Here is a 17,500-nt window from a genome sequence, read left to right on the forward strand (position 1 = left end):
CTGAGCTTCTACTGTCACAATAAACTTTACATGGACATTGTGTTGTTATAAAAACGCTAAACTGGCTGTTATTCGTCAGGAGCCAGATTCTAAATTTACACTTAGGACTCTGGATGAGAACTGAAATCTTACAAGATTGTAATTCCATATAAGTCTGTATTAATATTAAAAAAGATCTTGATACAGTGGGCACGGTGGCTTAGTGGTTTGTACGTTCGCCTCACACCTCCAGGGTTGGGGGTTCGATTCCCACCTCCGCCTTGTGTGTGTGGAGTTTGCATGTTCTCCCCGTGCCTCGGGGGTTTCCTCCGGGTACTACGGTTTCCTCCCCCGGTCCAAAGACATGCATGGTAGGTTGATTGGCATCTCTGGAAAATTGTCTGTAGTTTGTGATTGTGTGAGTGAATGAGAGTGTGTGTGCCCTGCGATGGGTTGGCACTCCGTCCAGGGTGTATCCTGCCTTATGTATGACGCCTCCCCGTGACCCGAGGTAGTTCGGAAAAGCGGTAGAAAATGGATGGATGGATGGATGGATGGATGGATCTCGATAGAAAACCAAAAATGTTACATCTCATTATCCTTTAAAAATAACTATGCCCCCTGGTGGACTGGAGGCCCTGAGCAGCTGCCCTTAACAAGATTCAAGACGTAAACAAAGCGAGTAGCAACTTGGAAAGAATTTGTCATGTCAGCGAGCTGTGGTCTGACGGCTAAACCTCTGGTGTTTAAGCGTCACAGCATTTAACTGGAATTATTCACTAGCTCGACTGTTCTCCCACCTGTTGTGCCTGGCAGTAGTACGAGAGGAAAGTTCCAGGGCCGTAAAACCTATAAACAGTAACAGAATCCTTTAAAGCTGCGATTCTGAAGGCGTGTCAAGGTGTTTCATGCTTTTGCTGTGAAGCAGGATCGCTTTCACGGCACACCTGGATCAAATGTAAACCGTACTTCACGCCGCCGTCTAAATATTTAGAATATGGGTCGACCTTCATGGAGATCGAAATACACGCTAAACCTTAGAAGTGTTAGCAGGCATGATGACCTCTTTCACACACAATCCAGCACGCTCTGGTCCAGATACAATTTATTTGGTGCAAAGCTCATAAAAAAAAAGAGTTATAGTGATAAGGTAAAAGTCTGCTTTCATGTAACGTTATGGCCCACATGGAAAGGGTGTGTGTGTATGTGTGTGTCTCTCATATTTATACCAGTAGCTTTTTTTCAGTCTTGATCTACAGCCACAAGTAAACAAAGCTGCACCACGTTGAGCCGCTGTCCAACATGTTGCACGCTCACACAGACACACAAATCTCCATCAACAATCTCAACATCCAAGACTTTACTACAGCAAAGTGGACAGCCTGAGAGTTTGCTTCCTCACAACCCAAACAGTGAGTATCAGAAGGTAACTGAACCTTCTGGTCAGGAGCGTGTTTATATTCACGTCATTTTGTGAACGTTCGTCTCCGTGGTGACACTAAATACATCCCAGTCAGTACACTGGAACATATGGAACATTTCAAACCTCCATTCACCAGGGTCTTAATTTAGAAACAAGGTGCAAGAAAGCTCCCAAGTAAACAATCTCTTCAGATTGAGAGAACAAAACTGTGATCTCTGGGTGATCGGGGCAATCTTTGTTCTGTCCATCACAGCAATATTAGCACATTGTGGTCATATATGAGCTCATGCATGAGGAAGAGAGATTACAGAGCTGTTTTTCAGGCTGGCTTTAAATGTCTTGGTGGAAGCATGTGTTCTGTGGTGTGATAGAGGAGAGCTGGTAGGAATTGTCAAGATGCCAGAAAATGTGGAATAAAAATGAGAAAAAGTTGATCTCCATGTTGAAAGAGTAAATGTAGTAAGAAGCGAGCCAGCCAGGAGTACCACCGAACAGAGCAATGCACTTGGCAATTGACAAAATGTGCTAATCACTAAACAGTTTCTTTATTCCAGTCTGCCAACTCTAACTCTGACCAGTTAGCTAAAACAGCTTCCTTCCCCTGTGTAGTTCACCTTCTTGTGCCTGCAGCAACACACAGGTGTGAAAGTCTTTTCCACTGTAAGACCACACGCAGCTGTTCAAACCACTCAGACCACTGAAGGTAAAATAAGCAGAAATACCTGCGGGTGCATTCAGCAGATGCCTTCGCTACACCCACATGTCTGCACACTTGCCTAACTTCACCACAAAGGTGTGATTTCCATGAGCAAATACTTCTCTGTGCTGACAAAACAGAACGGAAATGATGTTGACTTAAAAGCACTTACAATGAAAATCTAAAATCAGCTGCAGCATTAAAAAACAACAAAAAAAACTGTCACACTCTTATAGAAGAATAATCCATGACAAAGCTATACACCTGAAATCCATTATCAAATTTATTAAAGCCTGGTGTGCATTAATTAATTATTATGCATTCACATTTAAATGTAATGATTAGTTCCTGTTGTCACTTTATGTGTTACACGTTATAGCAGCTCTAAACAATCAAGCCATCTCTTTTTCTCTCTCTTGATGCTAATAATAGAAAACACCCCCCCCCACCCCACCCCCACAGAACTCTTCTTCTTCAGCTCTGACACTGGAGACTCCTTCATTAACCCTGTGATGTAGCTGCACTACTGTCAGAACCTCTGACCACCTTCTGACCAATCAGAATCCAGAACTCAGCACTGCACTGTGGTGGAAATGTTCTTGAAGGCATTTTTTTGTTGTTTGTGTTCTTTTCTGTGCAGGAAAATGTTCCAAACTATAAAAATATTGAATGCCTATGCTGTTGTCATGCCAATAATGACAGATTCCTATTTTGGGGTTTTTAAAAGCATAAATTAAACTGTGCACATGCTGACTTTTAACCTAGCAAGGGATGGATGAGCGGTTAGAGCTGGCAAAAAACAGCAGTGGGGAAGAAAAAAAAAGCAATCCTGTGTGACCGACATTTATTGTCTCTAACACACACACACACACACACACACACACACACACACACACACAGGGATTCCTTTTCAATATCCATTATATGCATAGCCATGGTAAGACCAGTATGTCACATGCTCCCACTTTTTCCTGCCTCTGGTTGCCATGGAAACAGCCAGATGTTGAGAACATCACCGTTATGCACGCAAGCGTTGAGCAGGGAGGGTGAGGGGTTTCCTCAAAATAACCAGACGGAGAGACGGAGAGAGAGAGAGAAATAAAGGGAGAGAGAGAACCTTAAAAACAGGAAACAATCTAGATTAAAATAGAATATTTAGTTCGATTTTATCCGCAAACTAATATCTCCACAAATAAATAATTAATAAAATCCTAAACACATTCTAGCAGCTAAGCAACAGCTCGCTTTCAAAATGCATTTAAAAAAAAACCAACTGAATTCAACAGAAAAATCAAAAATTTATGGAAGGAGTCTCCAGTGTTAGCGGTTACGCTTTCAAATGTTTACTATCTGAGGGTCAAGAACGATAGAGCCGTGGTGTCATGTGATGAAATGAAGGAATATAGTGACATTACAAAGAACAAGAAATGTCTAGTATTGTGTGCTAGTTTTGCTAATCTAATCTGTGAATGAAGCATGTGAATACTGGAAATAAAACACCCAATGGCTGAAAAGGCCACGCCCACGAGCATCAGTTCTCTCAGCGTGAGAACAAAGACTGTTTTATATGCAGCGCTAAAGTCCAGGCTGCACAAGCAGGAATTCAGGTTAACCTCCATACACACGCAGACAAAAGATTACAGTGTCTAAATAAAGTGCTGCCTGAGCGCTACTGTACGTGGCAGGAACATCAACCTAACTATGGGCTTGGAGCAGTCTAATTACTGTTACTGCCAAATCACAATAACAGCACAGTCTAATCAAGATCTGTAACACAGAGGAGTGTTTACAATAAAAACCACACACATTTACAGCATTTAGCAGACACTCTTATCCAGAGTGACTTACATTTTTTTCAGTTTATACACCTGAACAATTGAGGGTTAAGGGCCTTGCTCAGGGGCCCTGCAGTGGCAACTTGGTAGCATACACTACCTTCCGATCAGTAGTCGAACACCCTAACCACTGAGCTACCACATCCCACATAACACACACACACACACTAGCGCTCAACAAAATAACACTCCGGCAAATTAGAAACAAACGGCTTTTCTTTTTCTCACCAAAACGCACTGAGCTCATGGGGTCAGGAATTAAATCATGAAATAAATTAAAGGAAAATTCTAATTTTATTTTAAAAAAAAAACAAACAAAAAAAACAAACAAAACAAGCAAAAACATTTTCTGTAGTCTACAGGCACAAGAAGGTGTATTACACAGGGGAAGGAAGCTGTTTTAGCTAACTGGTCAGGGTTAGCGTTGTTAGACTGGAATAATGAAACTGTTTAGTGATTAGCACATTTTGTCAATTGCCAAGTGCATTGCTCTGTTTGGTGGTACTCCTGGCTGGCTCGCTTCTTACTACATTTACTCTTTCAACATGCAACATTTTGCATCATTCTGTATTAAAAATTTGTTGTTGTTTTTTTATTTACAATGTTTCAATTTACTTTACATTTTTAGCATTTTTATGATAACGTCAGCCGATTCAGTGACGTTCTGAGCAAAAGAACCCCGATGACCTGAAGTCCCCGAAAACATTTATGAGTGATACAACAGACACTGATACAACTGCAGCCTTGACAGAACCTAGACACAACATGCTAACTGGAGAAAAAAAAATCTTTTACATCAAGTTGACTTTTTGTTGACCCGAGTTTACGCGAGTTCGTTTTCCAGACTATGTCGATCGATGACGTAAAGCAGAATGTAGACGATATCTTTAACTGCGGATTTTTGGGACGAGATTTTATTTTCTTGTTTGTTTGGTTTGTAAACGTAACGTTTGCTCAGATGATTTAAATGACTCGCTTACGATATTTTTATTATAAATATCTATATAGAAATATTTTGATTATTAAATATATCGATACTATATTTAATATCGCCCCAGTTTAATTCCGTTTGTTGAAAAAATTCAACAGAGACTCGACAGATTGAACGGAATTTATTACTCACAACATGCTTAAACATTCAGTGAATTATTAAACGATAATAGGTTCAATTTAATATCGTATAAATGAATCACGATAACAAACCACACATTGTTCAAGCCACTTGATAAAAAATAAAATACATACTTAAACTCCGGTGTTTTGAAAAACCTGCATTTATTTCAGTTCTTTCTTACACCTTGTTTATGTAGAACACTTAATAAACTTAGTAAACAAGTTAAATACGTTTTTTTAACTTGATTCCTCTATAACATGAGTGACTCGTCTCATTCGCTCAGTTTGAGGTCATAGAAAACTTTTTTGTCTTGTCTTTTTGTATTTTGTCGTTTTAGCTTTTAATATGGTCTATTTAAGCTTTAAGACGTGTGTAAATAAAGGATTTGAGGTTTATGTTTTATTATTTTGTTGTATAAAGGTCTTACCTTCAGATCTGGTAGCTGTCGCACTTTAAACGTTGTTTTAGATCCAGTTAACATCTTCTCAGTAGAAATAATATTTAATTACACAATAAACACAAAACCGAGTTAATGTAAAGGTTTTTGGTCTAAATGTATTGCCCTGTGCCCCATCTCTCTCTCTCTTTCTGTGTCTTTCTCTCTGTCTCTGTCCCTCTGTCTCTGTCCCTCTCTCCCCCCTCTCTCTCCTCTCTCTCACCACTCTCTGTCCCTCTCTCTCTCTCACCACTCTCTCTCCTTTCTGTCCCTCTCTCTCTCACCACTCTCTCTCTCCTCTCTGTCCCTCTCTCGCTCTCTCTCTGTCCCCTCTATGTCCCTCTCTCTCTCCCCCCACTCTCTCTCCCTCTCTCTGTAGTTTAACGCTTTAAATCCAGCTGAAGAATCTTCCTCATTAGCGCCATACACGTTTTCCTCTAGAACAAAGAGACCAGTAGGAGAGCTTCGGACTGATTAAACCTGAGTAAAATGACTTTCCTCTTGTTTACTCCCTTCGCCATCGTGAAAACGACACTGACGCTTTTACACAGTGACGAGAAAAAAACAGAAGGGAAGAAAAGGGCACGCGCGCCTCTCGCTCTTAAAGGGACAGCGCGCGAGCGGTATGAGGGTTTGATTCGGAATCGTTTAACGGTTTGTTGTTTTTTTTTTTGGTTTAGAGCAATGTCTAACTTTTTACTTCTTTTGTACTTTATTAAACACACTCACTCACTCACCTCACACACACTCACCTCACACACACGCTCACCTCACACACACACTCACACACACACTAACTCACTCACACACTCACCTCACTCACACACACACACACACACTCACTCACACACACATTCACTCACCTCACACAAACGCATACACAATCACACACACCTCACACTCACTCACCTCACACACACACACACACACTCACTCACATACTCACTCACACACACACATTCACTCACCTCACACAAATGCATACACAATCACACATACCTCACACTCACTCACCTCACACACACACCTCACACACACACTCTCTCTCATTCACTCACACACACACACACCTCACACACGCGCACACACACACATTCACTCACCTCACACAAACGCATACACAATCACACACACCTCACATTCACTCACCTCACACACACACCTCACACACTCACTCACTCACACAATCACTCACACACACTCACTCACATACTCACTCACACACACATTCACTCACCTCACACAAACGCATACACAATCACACATACCTCACACTCACTCACCTCACACACACACCTCACACACACACTCTCTCATTCACTCACACACACACCTCACACACACACACACCTCACGCGCACACACACCTCACGCGCACACACACACACACACTCGCTCACGTACTCACCTTTTTATTCCACTTGTACCACACTGATTAACTGAATTTTCTTATTAAACTTTCAGAATAAGTGTTGCTATGGTGCTCATTTTAAACTGACCAATAGGAAGACAGAAAACTCACCTTACAGCTACAAATAAACTAATAGCGTAAATAAAGGAACATAAATGAAACTCACTAATGGACAGAATCCACAAAAAAAAAACTGAAAGTATGAACAATTCATTCGTGCTCCTCCACATGTAGCATTAAACAGCTTCATAAGCAAAACTTTACCTTCTATTCTTACCTGTTTGTCTGTTCAGGACGGTCGACGTGCGAGTTCTCCGGAGCCTTACAGCTTCAGCGCTCGTACAGATCTGATGTGATGTGATGTGATCAGACGTGACTGTGAGCTCAGGGCTCTGTCAGCTCTCCACTGAAACAGATACCCGCAAAGCCAAAAAGAAATGAAAACCGACCCTGGATCTATCAACAGCCGTATGACTAATTTATCACACTCTTACTGAGACTTTATTATGGACATTTAAATGAAGCAGTTCAAGCATTTTAACCGAGAGCCAAATTAAATTTTAAACTCCACAGCAGATTTAAGGATCGCAGCAGCAATGAAATACAACTTCTGATGTTTTATATCTCATCGTTGGATCAGTGTGTAATTCCTGGTGACAGATGAATTATTCAAGCTGCACAATTTCATTTCAGACCTTAGTGAGATCTGGTTATGTCGTGTCAATCGAACAGATTCGTTTTACTCCGCTGTAAGCAGAAACGATCCAGTTTACAGACTTCAGGGCTTGAAATTGTAGCGATCGCATTCTGTGTTGGATTCTGATTGGTCAGAAGGGGCTGATTCATCTCCACTAGCAGCAGTTAACATCTACATTATATGCTAATTAGATGTTAATATCAATATTAATGCACACATTGTAATATAGTATTGTTTCCATAGTAACAGCTGGTTCAGATGGAGTCGTAGGTTAAACGTTGTGCGGTGTTTGAGTAAAATAATCAAACTATGGATGGAAGTATTATTAACAATATTCATTTCTAGCACAGCAATCCTGACTTTTGTTTGTACGCTGACTGAAATCTTAATGTGCTAAAGTATAAATGGTTTACATAAATAGTGAAAGGAAACAAACGCAAACACTTTAAATACAATAAGAATTTTATTCGAACTGTGCAAAAGGAAAAAAAAAAATAAAACAAACATAAAAACCAGATGTTCTTTCAATGTAGATTGCATCGTCACACAGCCGGTGCCTGCCTCGTAATGCAAACGGAAATAACCGACCCAAATTTGCCCGATTAACCAAAAGAATAAAAAATTTGGTTGAATAAATTGCATCTGTACATGCACCAGGTTCAGTCTCATGCAAACGGGTGGAAGCTGATGAACGGCGTTCTGTCACACGTTAAAATATACAGTATAAAAATAGTCAAGTCTGGTACACCACAACAAAATGAAGCCTGCTGAGTCGAAATGAAAAGTCTGGAGGCCTGTCAGAGACACCAAGCTAAGAAAGAACATCCTAGTTTTGGAAGGAAGGAGAAAAAAAAAAACTTTAGGAAAAAAAAATCTTATTATAAATATACATATTCAAAATCATAGCATTTTAGGTCTTTTAGAAGAAATTAGTGTTTGCACGAGAGTCCAGAGCACTGAAGAGGCTCCTGTTGATCAGCCTTTAAATCTCTCTCCGTCTCTCTCTCTCTCTCACACACACACACACACACACACACACACACACACACACACACACACGAATACTGACTGCTTCATCCCTTCTCTTTCCTCAGTGTCCCACAAACCCTGTACATTCTCATTGTTAGAAACACTGTAAAACTGCTCTCACTGTACAAAAATAACTCGAACGTATTTGTACAACCGCCGTCTTTGTTTTTGTTTTTAAATACAAAAAAAGGTTTAGTGATAGTGCGTTGTGTTAAGACGAACGTTAGCTACAGCAAGAAACAACAGAGAAATGGAAAGAAAAAACAAACAAACAAACAAACGTTCAGCTGGATTGTTTTTGGTGGGGACAAGTTTGTGGTTTTAACTATAATACTTTTAAGTGGACTACACACACACACACACACACACACACACACACACACACACACACACACACACACACACACACGTTGTTGTTAGATATTGGACTGGATTTGGGGGGGAAAAAAACACGGAAAATATTTTTTTAAAAATCTCAAACAAGTTTAAGGACATTCTTTGCAACCTACACAAAATCCTCCTGACTAATACACCAGAATAAATGTACGGAAGCAAGCAGTGAGCTTTAGTTGACCAGCTGGTAAATTAATAGCTAAGCATTTAAATGCTTAGGTATTAAAATATACAAAAGTAAATGTTGAAGGAGTTCAATGGTGGAGCAGAACGTATACAAGCCTCAGGACTCAGACCACCGGGTTCAGGTGTGTGTGTAAATGTGAAACCAGGAAAAATAAAATCTTGCCAGATTTCCATACTGACTTTCCTCAATAAATGTAAAAAAAACAAAACAAACAAAGCTGATTTCCAGTTAGCCGCACTCACAAAATGCTCACTGAAAACCTCAAAATGCCAAGTAACTGGTGACGGAAACGCCTCGATCCTTTTATAGGGCAACGTTATTAATTATTCACTTTATTAGAAGAGTTTCTGTGAAGCGACCGAGTTCAACAAAATGTTCATTAAACTGCTGTCTAACAGAAAGAAATGAAACCGGACCGTGTGACAGATAAATAAATTAAAACTCACAGTAACTCATCGACAACGAAACGTTTTTGATGGGTCACGTTACCGAGAGCTTCCTTATACGTACGTTTACTCAAAATCACGAGTGAAACGTAGGATATTAAATAACTGGTAGACTGTCGATACCAAATGTCTTGTGTAAATGAATGATTTACAAATAAACTCCTTTGTGTTCAGATGGAAGAATGAAAAAAGATCTGCGTATAAATATGTAAATACGCATGGAAATTTGTAGGGACCCTTAAAGGTTCTACATAGAATCCAACAACGAGGGTTTCAGTATTAGAAACCTTTCAGGAAGCAAAGAACCCTTACAGAACCCTTACAGAGCCTTTAAAGAACCCTTACAGAACCCTTACAGAGCCTTTAAAGAACCCTTACAGAACCCTTACAGAGCCTTTAAAGAACCCTTACAGAACCATCAAAGAGCCCTTAAAGAACCCTTAAAGAGCCTTTAAATAACCCTTGAATCTAAGACTGTAGGTAATGTTACTTCTGTAGGCAGTTGCTCTCACGTGAAACCTACAGAAACTTAGCTAAAAGATGGAGATTAAGATGGAAATCGGTGCAACCCTAGAGTTTAGAAATCTGAAGCACTTTTTAGCACTTTTACTGGGTTATTAATAATAATTACTGATACTGTTGGTGTTTTCTCAGCTATTTAACAAACCAAATACTGAAGAACTACACAACTGCGCCCTCCACTGGACAAAACAGCGAATCACGTTAACGGAAAAAAAAAACCCTTCCCTGTAGCTCATCTTACAATCAGAACCGTTCACGGTGTATTAACATACACCCGGTTGCCACTTTAAGGGGTCACAAGAACAGTACTGATGCAGTTTTTTGGTCAACAGAAAACTGAATTATTGCATATAGCAGAGCAGTGCAGGAGAACATCTTCAGGTTCTGGAGCTTAGCGCTTAGCGAGCCCAAGAATCTCAGCAGCACCGTTCACTAATTTTTAAAGCACTAAAGCATAGTTCAGAGAAATGAGTAAGTGTGTTCACTTTGAAGCTTTTTCTTTTTTTTTTTTGTATCTTAAACGCAGTGCGACGGACTACATTACACACAGTACAACACGCAGGATTATACCAAGGAACCGTCCTACAGGCTGTACACTCGTTCGTTATGGCCGTTTTTTTTTTTTGTTTGCTTTTTTTTAAAGACTGACGGTGCTCTCGTGTTCGTTTTCGACTACGCCGATTGATTTCTTCAGCTCTCGTGCACTGACCGACGACAACGGGTCAACGAGATGAGATCAGCAGGTGAACAAGAACGTTTTTAAATAAAAAGACAGACATTTGTTTTTGTTGTTTTTTTCTTTCTTTCGGGTTTGTAGTAAAAGCAGTATTCAGTGTACGGAGAATCGAGTACCTCGGATTTTTAAAAAATAATTTACTATTTGTTTATTAGGGTTTATTAGCATTATTCACACATTTTACTAGCTTTTCAGAAGTTCATCTCATTTCTTCTAGATATGTTTGAAATAAGGATCCGTATAAACACGCTCATTTACTTCAGAATACCAATGCTGTGGTTTTTCATTATGGACACATGCCTACTTCTGAAAACTATATTTCACCAGTGCTTTGAGAAATTAACCTGTACGTTCAATAATCTCGACAAGGACTGGAGCGAGACTAGGAAAGGCAACTAGGAAACAGCGAGGTCGAGTCAAATTATCGTTGAGCTCCTTCACGGAGTCTCACCAACACACCGTCTGATGGTGAACAGAACAGTCGAACGTCTTCATTATCTTCACACCAAAGAAAAACACACAATGTCAGGATACTAGAAAAGTGCTTGACTTTGTGCAGAGAAAAGTCCACTGATGCACCTTTTATTATTTAGGGGGAAAAAAAAACAAAAAAACAGCACGTCTTGCTATTTCTATTTGCCCTACAGGTGGGATTTAGCTTCAGAGGATTTCAAAAATATTCCTCAAACCTTCGAGTACTTTATTTGAGGGTAACAATATCTAAAGACTTTAGCAGATGATTACAGCAGGATGAACTAGTGTCATTAATTCGGAGAAATTAATACGGCGCCTTAACGAGTGTCTTGCTGATGTGGACACGATGTTAACTGCTTTCTGTACCTGCTAGATTCACGCCTCACCTTCACCTACAACAAGTTACTATACAGTCAGAAATTTGACTGCCTAAGGTTTTGGAGATGCCAGACGAGCAAAATGGTCAGAAGAATCCTGTTAGGACATGGCTTTGGGGCAGAGCTGAAACATTGGGGGGGGAGGAGAAGAAAAAAAAAAAATCTTTTCTCTACAATCATATGGCAAAATGGGCTCTACTAAAACCTTATTCATCCCATGCCAACATTCCCCCAAGAGTCACTGAAAGTCTAGTAAATGTGAAGCTGTACACATGTGCATCTTCTGGTTGTGCTTCATGTCAAATATTTTGCATGTCATGTCTTTTACGCAATGCAGCACAAGTCTGCCCCACTCAGGACAAAAAAAAGACTGCCTCGATACTCATCGCAATCGTGAAGTGTTGCGACGGTGACATAGCGAGTAAGAACGGCACGACAGCGCCGACAACAAATCTACCGCCTAAAATCCACTGCAAAAGCAACAGAGGTACGGACTCCTGACTTTGTGCCCCATCCCCTTAGTGTTGACTAAGCGTAGTCCCTTCACGACGGCACAGGAAGGCCCGTTGAAATCCTGCTTGAGACCTGCTGAGTCTCACGTGGAGAAGACAGCACTACAAGGTACCAGGTAAATGTGGTTCCACCTTAGAACCTGTGCATGGCTGTGTCAGTTTCTCTTCTTTTCAGCTCCTCTCTGTAGCAGTACGAGCAGTAATTGCAGGTTTCTGGGTGTCCGTAATAGTTGCAGGTCGGTGTTCGGCACCGGGTTGACTGCAGGCTTGCCAATCCACCAGCGCTGCCCAGAGAATAGTGCCTGACCGGTGGCGGCCCTCCTCGGCTGTCCAGTCCTGATAGCAAGCCGTTGGCATACGCGCCAGCAACCGACTCACTGTGGAGCTCAGGTATATCCTGCGGATGGTTGTAAGCGGATGAGAAGCAAGGTGCTGCACAGCTAGGGGTTGGTGGATGGTAATGAGTGTGAGCATGGACGGGGCCTTGGCTCAGGGGGCAGTGGCGTGGTAGGGTGGCGTAGGACGGCAGGCCTGGGTAAGTGGATGGTGAGCCACCAGCTAGCTGGCGGCGGGTGTCCATGTAACCGGAAATGTGAAGGTGCTGGGGGAGTGGCGAGGGTGAGTGTTCCAGGAAGTTGGCTCTAGGAATGGGCACAACACCTGTATACATTGATGGGGTAAAAGAGGGTGATTTGACGGTGTTATAATGGGGATGCGGCGCTTCGGTCACATCCTCTTTTCCGTCAAAGCCACGTAAGCCAGTTTCTGACTGCTCTTTCTTGGCTTGTGCTCCATTTATTACCGCTTTGCGCTCAGCCTCCCTTTTCTGCTCCTGCTCTGCACGAAAACGTTCCTCAGCATCCAAAAGGTATCGCTGAATCATCTCTTCCTGGTACGGCTGCCTATCGCTTGTAGTCAGAAGGCCGGCAAAAATGTAGCGTCTTTCACCCTGCATAGCTGCACGCAGGATGCTCAGACTCGCCTTTACGTCAGCACTGTACTTGTACGAGTCTCCTTCCGAAGAGCTGTTTCCGTTCTGCGAGGACGGAGAGCCTTTGCCCGAGTCCTCCGAGCCGGGATTGGTCGAGGAAGAGCCGTCTTTTCCGTCCCTGCTGTCTTTGCGTCCGCGAAGGGACCCTTTTTTCTTCTCTGCACCTTCAGGTTTTCCTGGTCCACCTGCCGCAGCTTTTCCTGTCATCAATCCACCCACGTTCTTCTTCAGCTTGCTGCCCAAACTCTTGCCAAAGCTTCCCAGCTTGTTGGCCACCGAGTCTGCCCTCTTCTTATCTTTATCCTTGTCCTTTTCTTTGTCCTTTTTGTTCTTCTCCTTACCCATCGTTCCGGTTGAGCCGCTGCTGGATGAACTCGAGGAGCTGGAGGATTTGCCTGCTGTTCCGCTGCTGCTGCCTGTTGCGCTGCTGTCCCCATTTCCGTTGGAGCTGCTGCTCACAGACTCTTTATCGGATTCACCAGAGTCCGGAGGCGTGCGAGCGTCCTCTCCGGCTGAGGCGGTCGGAGACTCGGGTTGGGCCAGAGGTGCTTGCTGTAGGGAAGAAGACACAAAATTAGATCTAAGCAAAAAATACATTTAAAAAACAAACCATATTACTGTTATATTCTTTGGGCAAATGGTTGCTGGTCTCAGGTAAGAGGCTCACCTGTACCTCACACGGCAAAGGAAGCCATGTTACGTTCATGTAGGTGTGCAGCAGGTGGAGCTTCGCCTCCAGAGATAAAGTAACACTGAAAAGAGGAACGAAACCTCAATCCATAATTCACATTTTGTACATCTAATAAATATATGAATTGTATAACCAACAAACAGCATTTGTCAATTCAGACTGGTGATTTTTTACAATTTTACCTGTGTTCTATTCAGAGCGAGAGTTTAAATATAATCTCCATTAAGTGACTACACTAAAGTGTTGTTAATCTTTGGCATGAGCCAGGTGACACCTGTAATGCAGCAGGTTCTGAATCCTCAGAGCATCTTAAATTAGAGACACTTAGAAGAGGATTAGATTCTGTGCGTTTCAGTCTTTCATTGACATTTAATAAATAACAGATTATAAAATTAGACCTGTACGAGACTCCAGTACTATAATAGACCAATATAAAAGTTTTGTTACTGAATTTGACCTACTGCATGACAGTCAATTTTAGACCTCTTTTTAAAGCCTCTGACCAAACATTTTAAAGCCTCTGACCAAACAGAATCAAGACTCAAACACTCCTGTGTTATAAAGCACTTTAAAAGCTTTCTAGGAAAAGATAAAACTTATTCTTTGATATAACTGGCTCTTCCTCTTATATGAAATGAGGTTGGTACCTAGCGAGCATCACGTTGTCCACGTCGTCTTTGCCCCACTCCCAGTCCTTGCCAGGATCCACAGCAAAGTGCACAGGAAGCATCTTATAATCCGAGTCAGTCAGAGGAATCACCACTGCAAGGAAGCAACTGTTTAATCAATACATCATCTTTAAGAGCCCTCGCCTCAGGGCTCACAGTAATAGTGTTTCAGATCGCAGTTTTATTAACTCTGGTGCATTTAATCATAAGCATTTGGGTCCAGGATGTCTGTTTAACTGCATCATGTAGTGACCTGCTGAAATAATGGATCATCCCACATCCCGCTGCATCTTAAAAAGTCTTACTGATGGGTTCTGATGCTGTGTGGCACATTGTTGTGTACAAAAACAGACAAAAAGACTTCTATCTTCACCAATAAAGATTCGGATAAATTTTATCTATGAAAATTAGTTGTGTTACCAAACCTTGAGGTACTAATATGGTAATTCGCATTAAATTAGTCAGTAATAAATACCCTCTGCGGGGGCTTTAGACAGCTGACATCACAGCTTGTCCTCCTTACCTTGTTCTTTGGAACCGTCCTTTTGCTCCATGGAAACCAGGGCAGAGAAATGCGCTTGGTCGTAGGCCAGGACCAGCGGCGAGCGGTGACACTTGTGAGCCTGGACCTCCAGGGGTAGATAAATCCCACCAAATGGAATCGGGGCAAAAGCTGGAACATGCAATTAAAAACAAATTAACATTTAAAGTTGACAGTGTGAGCTTTGTGTACAAAGACAGTTCAGTTGTATGTTGGTTGTCTGGTTTGTTTTCTTTTGGTGATTGATTTGTCGTCTTGTTCTTTATTAGCTTGTGTCTTTGGTGGTTGGTTGTTTTGCTTGTTGTCTGTTGATTGGGTTGCTATTGGATGCATTTTTTGTTGGTTTGTATGATGATTATCATGTAGGTTGGATGATTGGATGGTCAGTTTGTGTTTTTGGTGTTTGGCTACCAGTTGGTTTGTTTACTTGATTGTTGATTTATTTGTTTGGTTGCTTTGTTATTCGGTTCATTTGTTGGTTTGGTTTGTCAGTGTCTTTCCTCATCTTTAGGTTTGTACCATTTTAATTTTCTGTTATCTTTAATTTATTATGATTAAAATTCAGTTTTTATAGAATTTTCTCCAATATGTGTGTGTGTGTGTGTGTGTGTGTGTGTGTGTGTGTGTGTGTGTGTGTGTCCTACCCTCTCCTCCCGAGTCTCTCAGCATGGTGTCGGCCACCACGACTATGGGCCTACGGAGAACATGAGCCAGAACAAACACATGGAACTCCTCCAGACTCTCATACACAGGTTCCTCCTGCGACTCGGCGCTACACAACACAAACACACACACACAGACCAATCAAACACACAAAGGAAATCTTCAAATCCTTTAGCTTAAGACAGTCTGACAGAGGAGGACAAACGAAGCAGAGCTGAGGCTGAGATGTTTAAACAGAAGCAGTAAAGAGAAATGAACCCGTTGCTGCTGTTAGTGCTGTAGTGTATCCTGGGTTCACTAGAGGCCAACTTCAACAGTTCATTCCACTCCTTCTGCCATTCCTCCTCGGTGTACACCAGCCCTGACTACACACACACACACCCACACACACACACAAAGGAATGACTGCAATTAGTCTAGAATCTTGTGCTGGCTGTTTATCATAGCTGACTGACGCCTTTGCAACACTTCATTATGTGTAGATTCTGCAGTCAGCAGGTTTACTCCCAAGCCTCACACACTCACCTCTTTGTTCTGCATGGTCTGCTGCCACCTCCACCTGCGCTTCAGCGCCTCTCTCTCCTGGCCGTGGTCCATCAGGGCGTACAGAGACTTCCGCAGCATCAGGTCTCGATCGTGGAAACCCCACATACCTGCATGGGCATGTTGAATTAAGTTTAGAAATATAAACCTGCTGCACTACTGTCAAAAACAACCAACACCTTCTGACCAATCAGAATCGAGAATTCATCAATGCTGTGGTGTCTTTTCTTTCTGACACATAATTTCCTCCTGTAATGATCTTTTTTTTTTTTTTTTTATCATCAAACCCTGATTTATACCCTTCAGACGCTAATAAAGTTCTAATAAACAAACTAATGAGTTGTGACGAGCTTCTCTTTGGCATCGGCAGCATCAGAACATTAATGTGTGCTCTCCATCTGTACAGCCGTAGCGCGCTGTGAGGAAGATTTACCCGCTGCTTCGTTACAGGAGTGTGTGGAAGTCTTTAGTGCTGATCACGCACTCACCCAGAGAGGCGGCGTGAAGGAGGCAGTTTCCGTCCCCACTGGTAGCCAACGGCAACAGACTCTGGCATCCTGAACCCAGCTTCGTCCACCAGTTTAGCCGGCCTGCGCACATTCACATTGTGTTAGATCACTGAAAATGTTACACAGACAGCTGTGTGAAACAAAGCTGAGCACAGGGGAAAGCCCTACAGTACACACCCTACAGTACACACGTCGTCAACGGGGAAAAAGTAAAACAAATGCAATTAAATGACAAGCACGGAGTAAAATGATACCAATTACTAAGTACATCAAATTGCCGCAACACAGGTTTGATGTCGCACTGAAAAATTCAAGCAGGATCTGGAATAATCGTACGTGGATTAAGAAATAAACGCTGGACTGAGATGGAGATCATGTCCATATTTTGGAATGTGGTTTCACCCGGATTTGGTTTCTATATGTTTAGATGATGAAAAGACTAACCTGCGTGCTCAAGGGCCACCATCATGGACTGCTCGATGAGGTCGCGCTCGATGAAGCCACGGAAATCTTCACGGTACACGGTGAGGTCCGGCAGCTGGAAAGTGCAGACAGGGGTGTCCAGGAGCATCTCGGTCCCAATGCCACCGCCTCCTACGCTGGATACGTGAGAGCGAGCCAGAGAC

The 17,500-nt window shown here is 42.1% G+C and overlaps 2 protein-coding genes and 1 long non-coding RNA gene across 7 annotated transcripts in view; 1 reads left to right on the forward strand and 2 right to left on the reverse strand.

Annotated features, from left to right (window-relative positions):
• The window catches only part of mtmr11 (myotubularin related protein 11), a 26,824-nt gene extending 21,161 nt beyond the window's left edge, over positions 1 to 5,663 (reverse strand). The window contains exon 1 of the mRNA XM_060861274.1: positions 5,476 to 5,663. Coding sequence (XP_060717257.1) covers positions 5,476 to 5,529 — 54 coding nt within the window. The 5' untranslated portion in view covers positions 5,530 to 5,663. The remainder of the gene's footprint in view (positions 1 to 5,475) is intronic.
• Positions 5,664 to 6,006: 343 nt separating this feature from the next.
• LOC132840005 (uncharacterized) lies at positions 6,007 to 7,523 on the forward strand. Its single transcript, XR_009647786.1, has 2 exons — positions 6,007 to 6,138; positions 7,189 to 7,523. It is a non-coding gene; the product is annotated as an uncharacterized LOC132840005 (long non-coding RNA).
• A 513-nt stretch (positions 7,524 to 8,036) lies between these two features.
• Positions 8,037 to 17,500, reverse strand: part of otud7b (OTU deubiquitinase 7B) — a 25,003-nt gene continuing 15,539 nt past the window's right edge. For 3 of the 5 annotated variants that reach the window (XM_060861248.1, XM_060861246.1, XM_060861244.1), the window contains 9 exons: positions 17,319 to 17,500; positions 16,854 to 16,955; positions 16,348 to 16,475; positions 16,081 to 16,187; positions 15,804 to 15,931; positions 15,142 to 15,291; positions 14,598 to 14,712; positions 13,927 to 14,011; positions 8,037 to 13,811 (listed from right to left, as the gene is read on the reverse strand). The exon at positions 17,319 to 17,500 is cut by the window's right edge and continues 52 nt beyond it. In XM_060861248.1, the coding sequence (XP_060717231.1) occupies positions 12,402 to 13,811; positions 13,927 to 14,011; positions 14,598 to 14,712; positions 15,142 to 15,291; positions 15,804 to 15,931; positions 16,081 to 16,187; positions 16,348 to 16,475; positions 16,854 to 16,955; positions 17,319 to 17,500 (2,407 nt within the window). In that variant the 3' untranslated portion in view covers positions 8,037 to 12,401. The remainder of the gene's footprint in view (positions 13,812 to 13,926; positions 14,012 to 14,597; positions 14,713 to 15,141; positions 15,292 to 15,803; positions 15,932 to 16,080; positions 16,188 to 16,347; positions 16,476 to 16,853; positions 16,956 to 17,318) is intronic. The other 2 variants (XM_060861247.1, XM_060861245.1) reach the window with 1 other exon arrangement.

This window comes from Tachysurus vachellii, chromosome 25, assembly GCF_030014155.1.
Source record: "Tachysurus vachellii isolate PV-2020 chromosome 25, HZAU_Pvac_v1, whole genome shotgun sequence".
Taxonomy (NCBI): domain Eukaryota; kingdom Metazoa; phylum Chordata; class Actinopteri; order Siluriformes; family Bagridae; genus Tachysurus; species Tachysurus vachellii.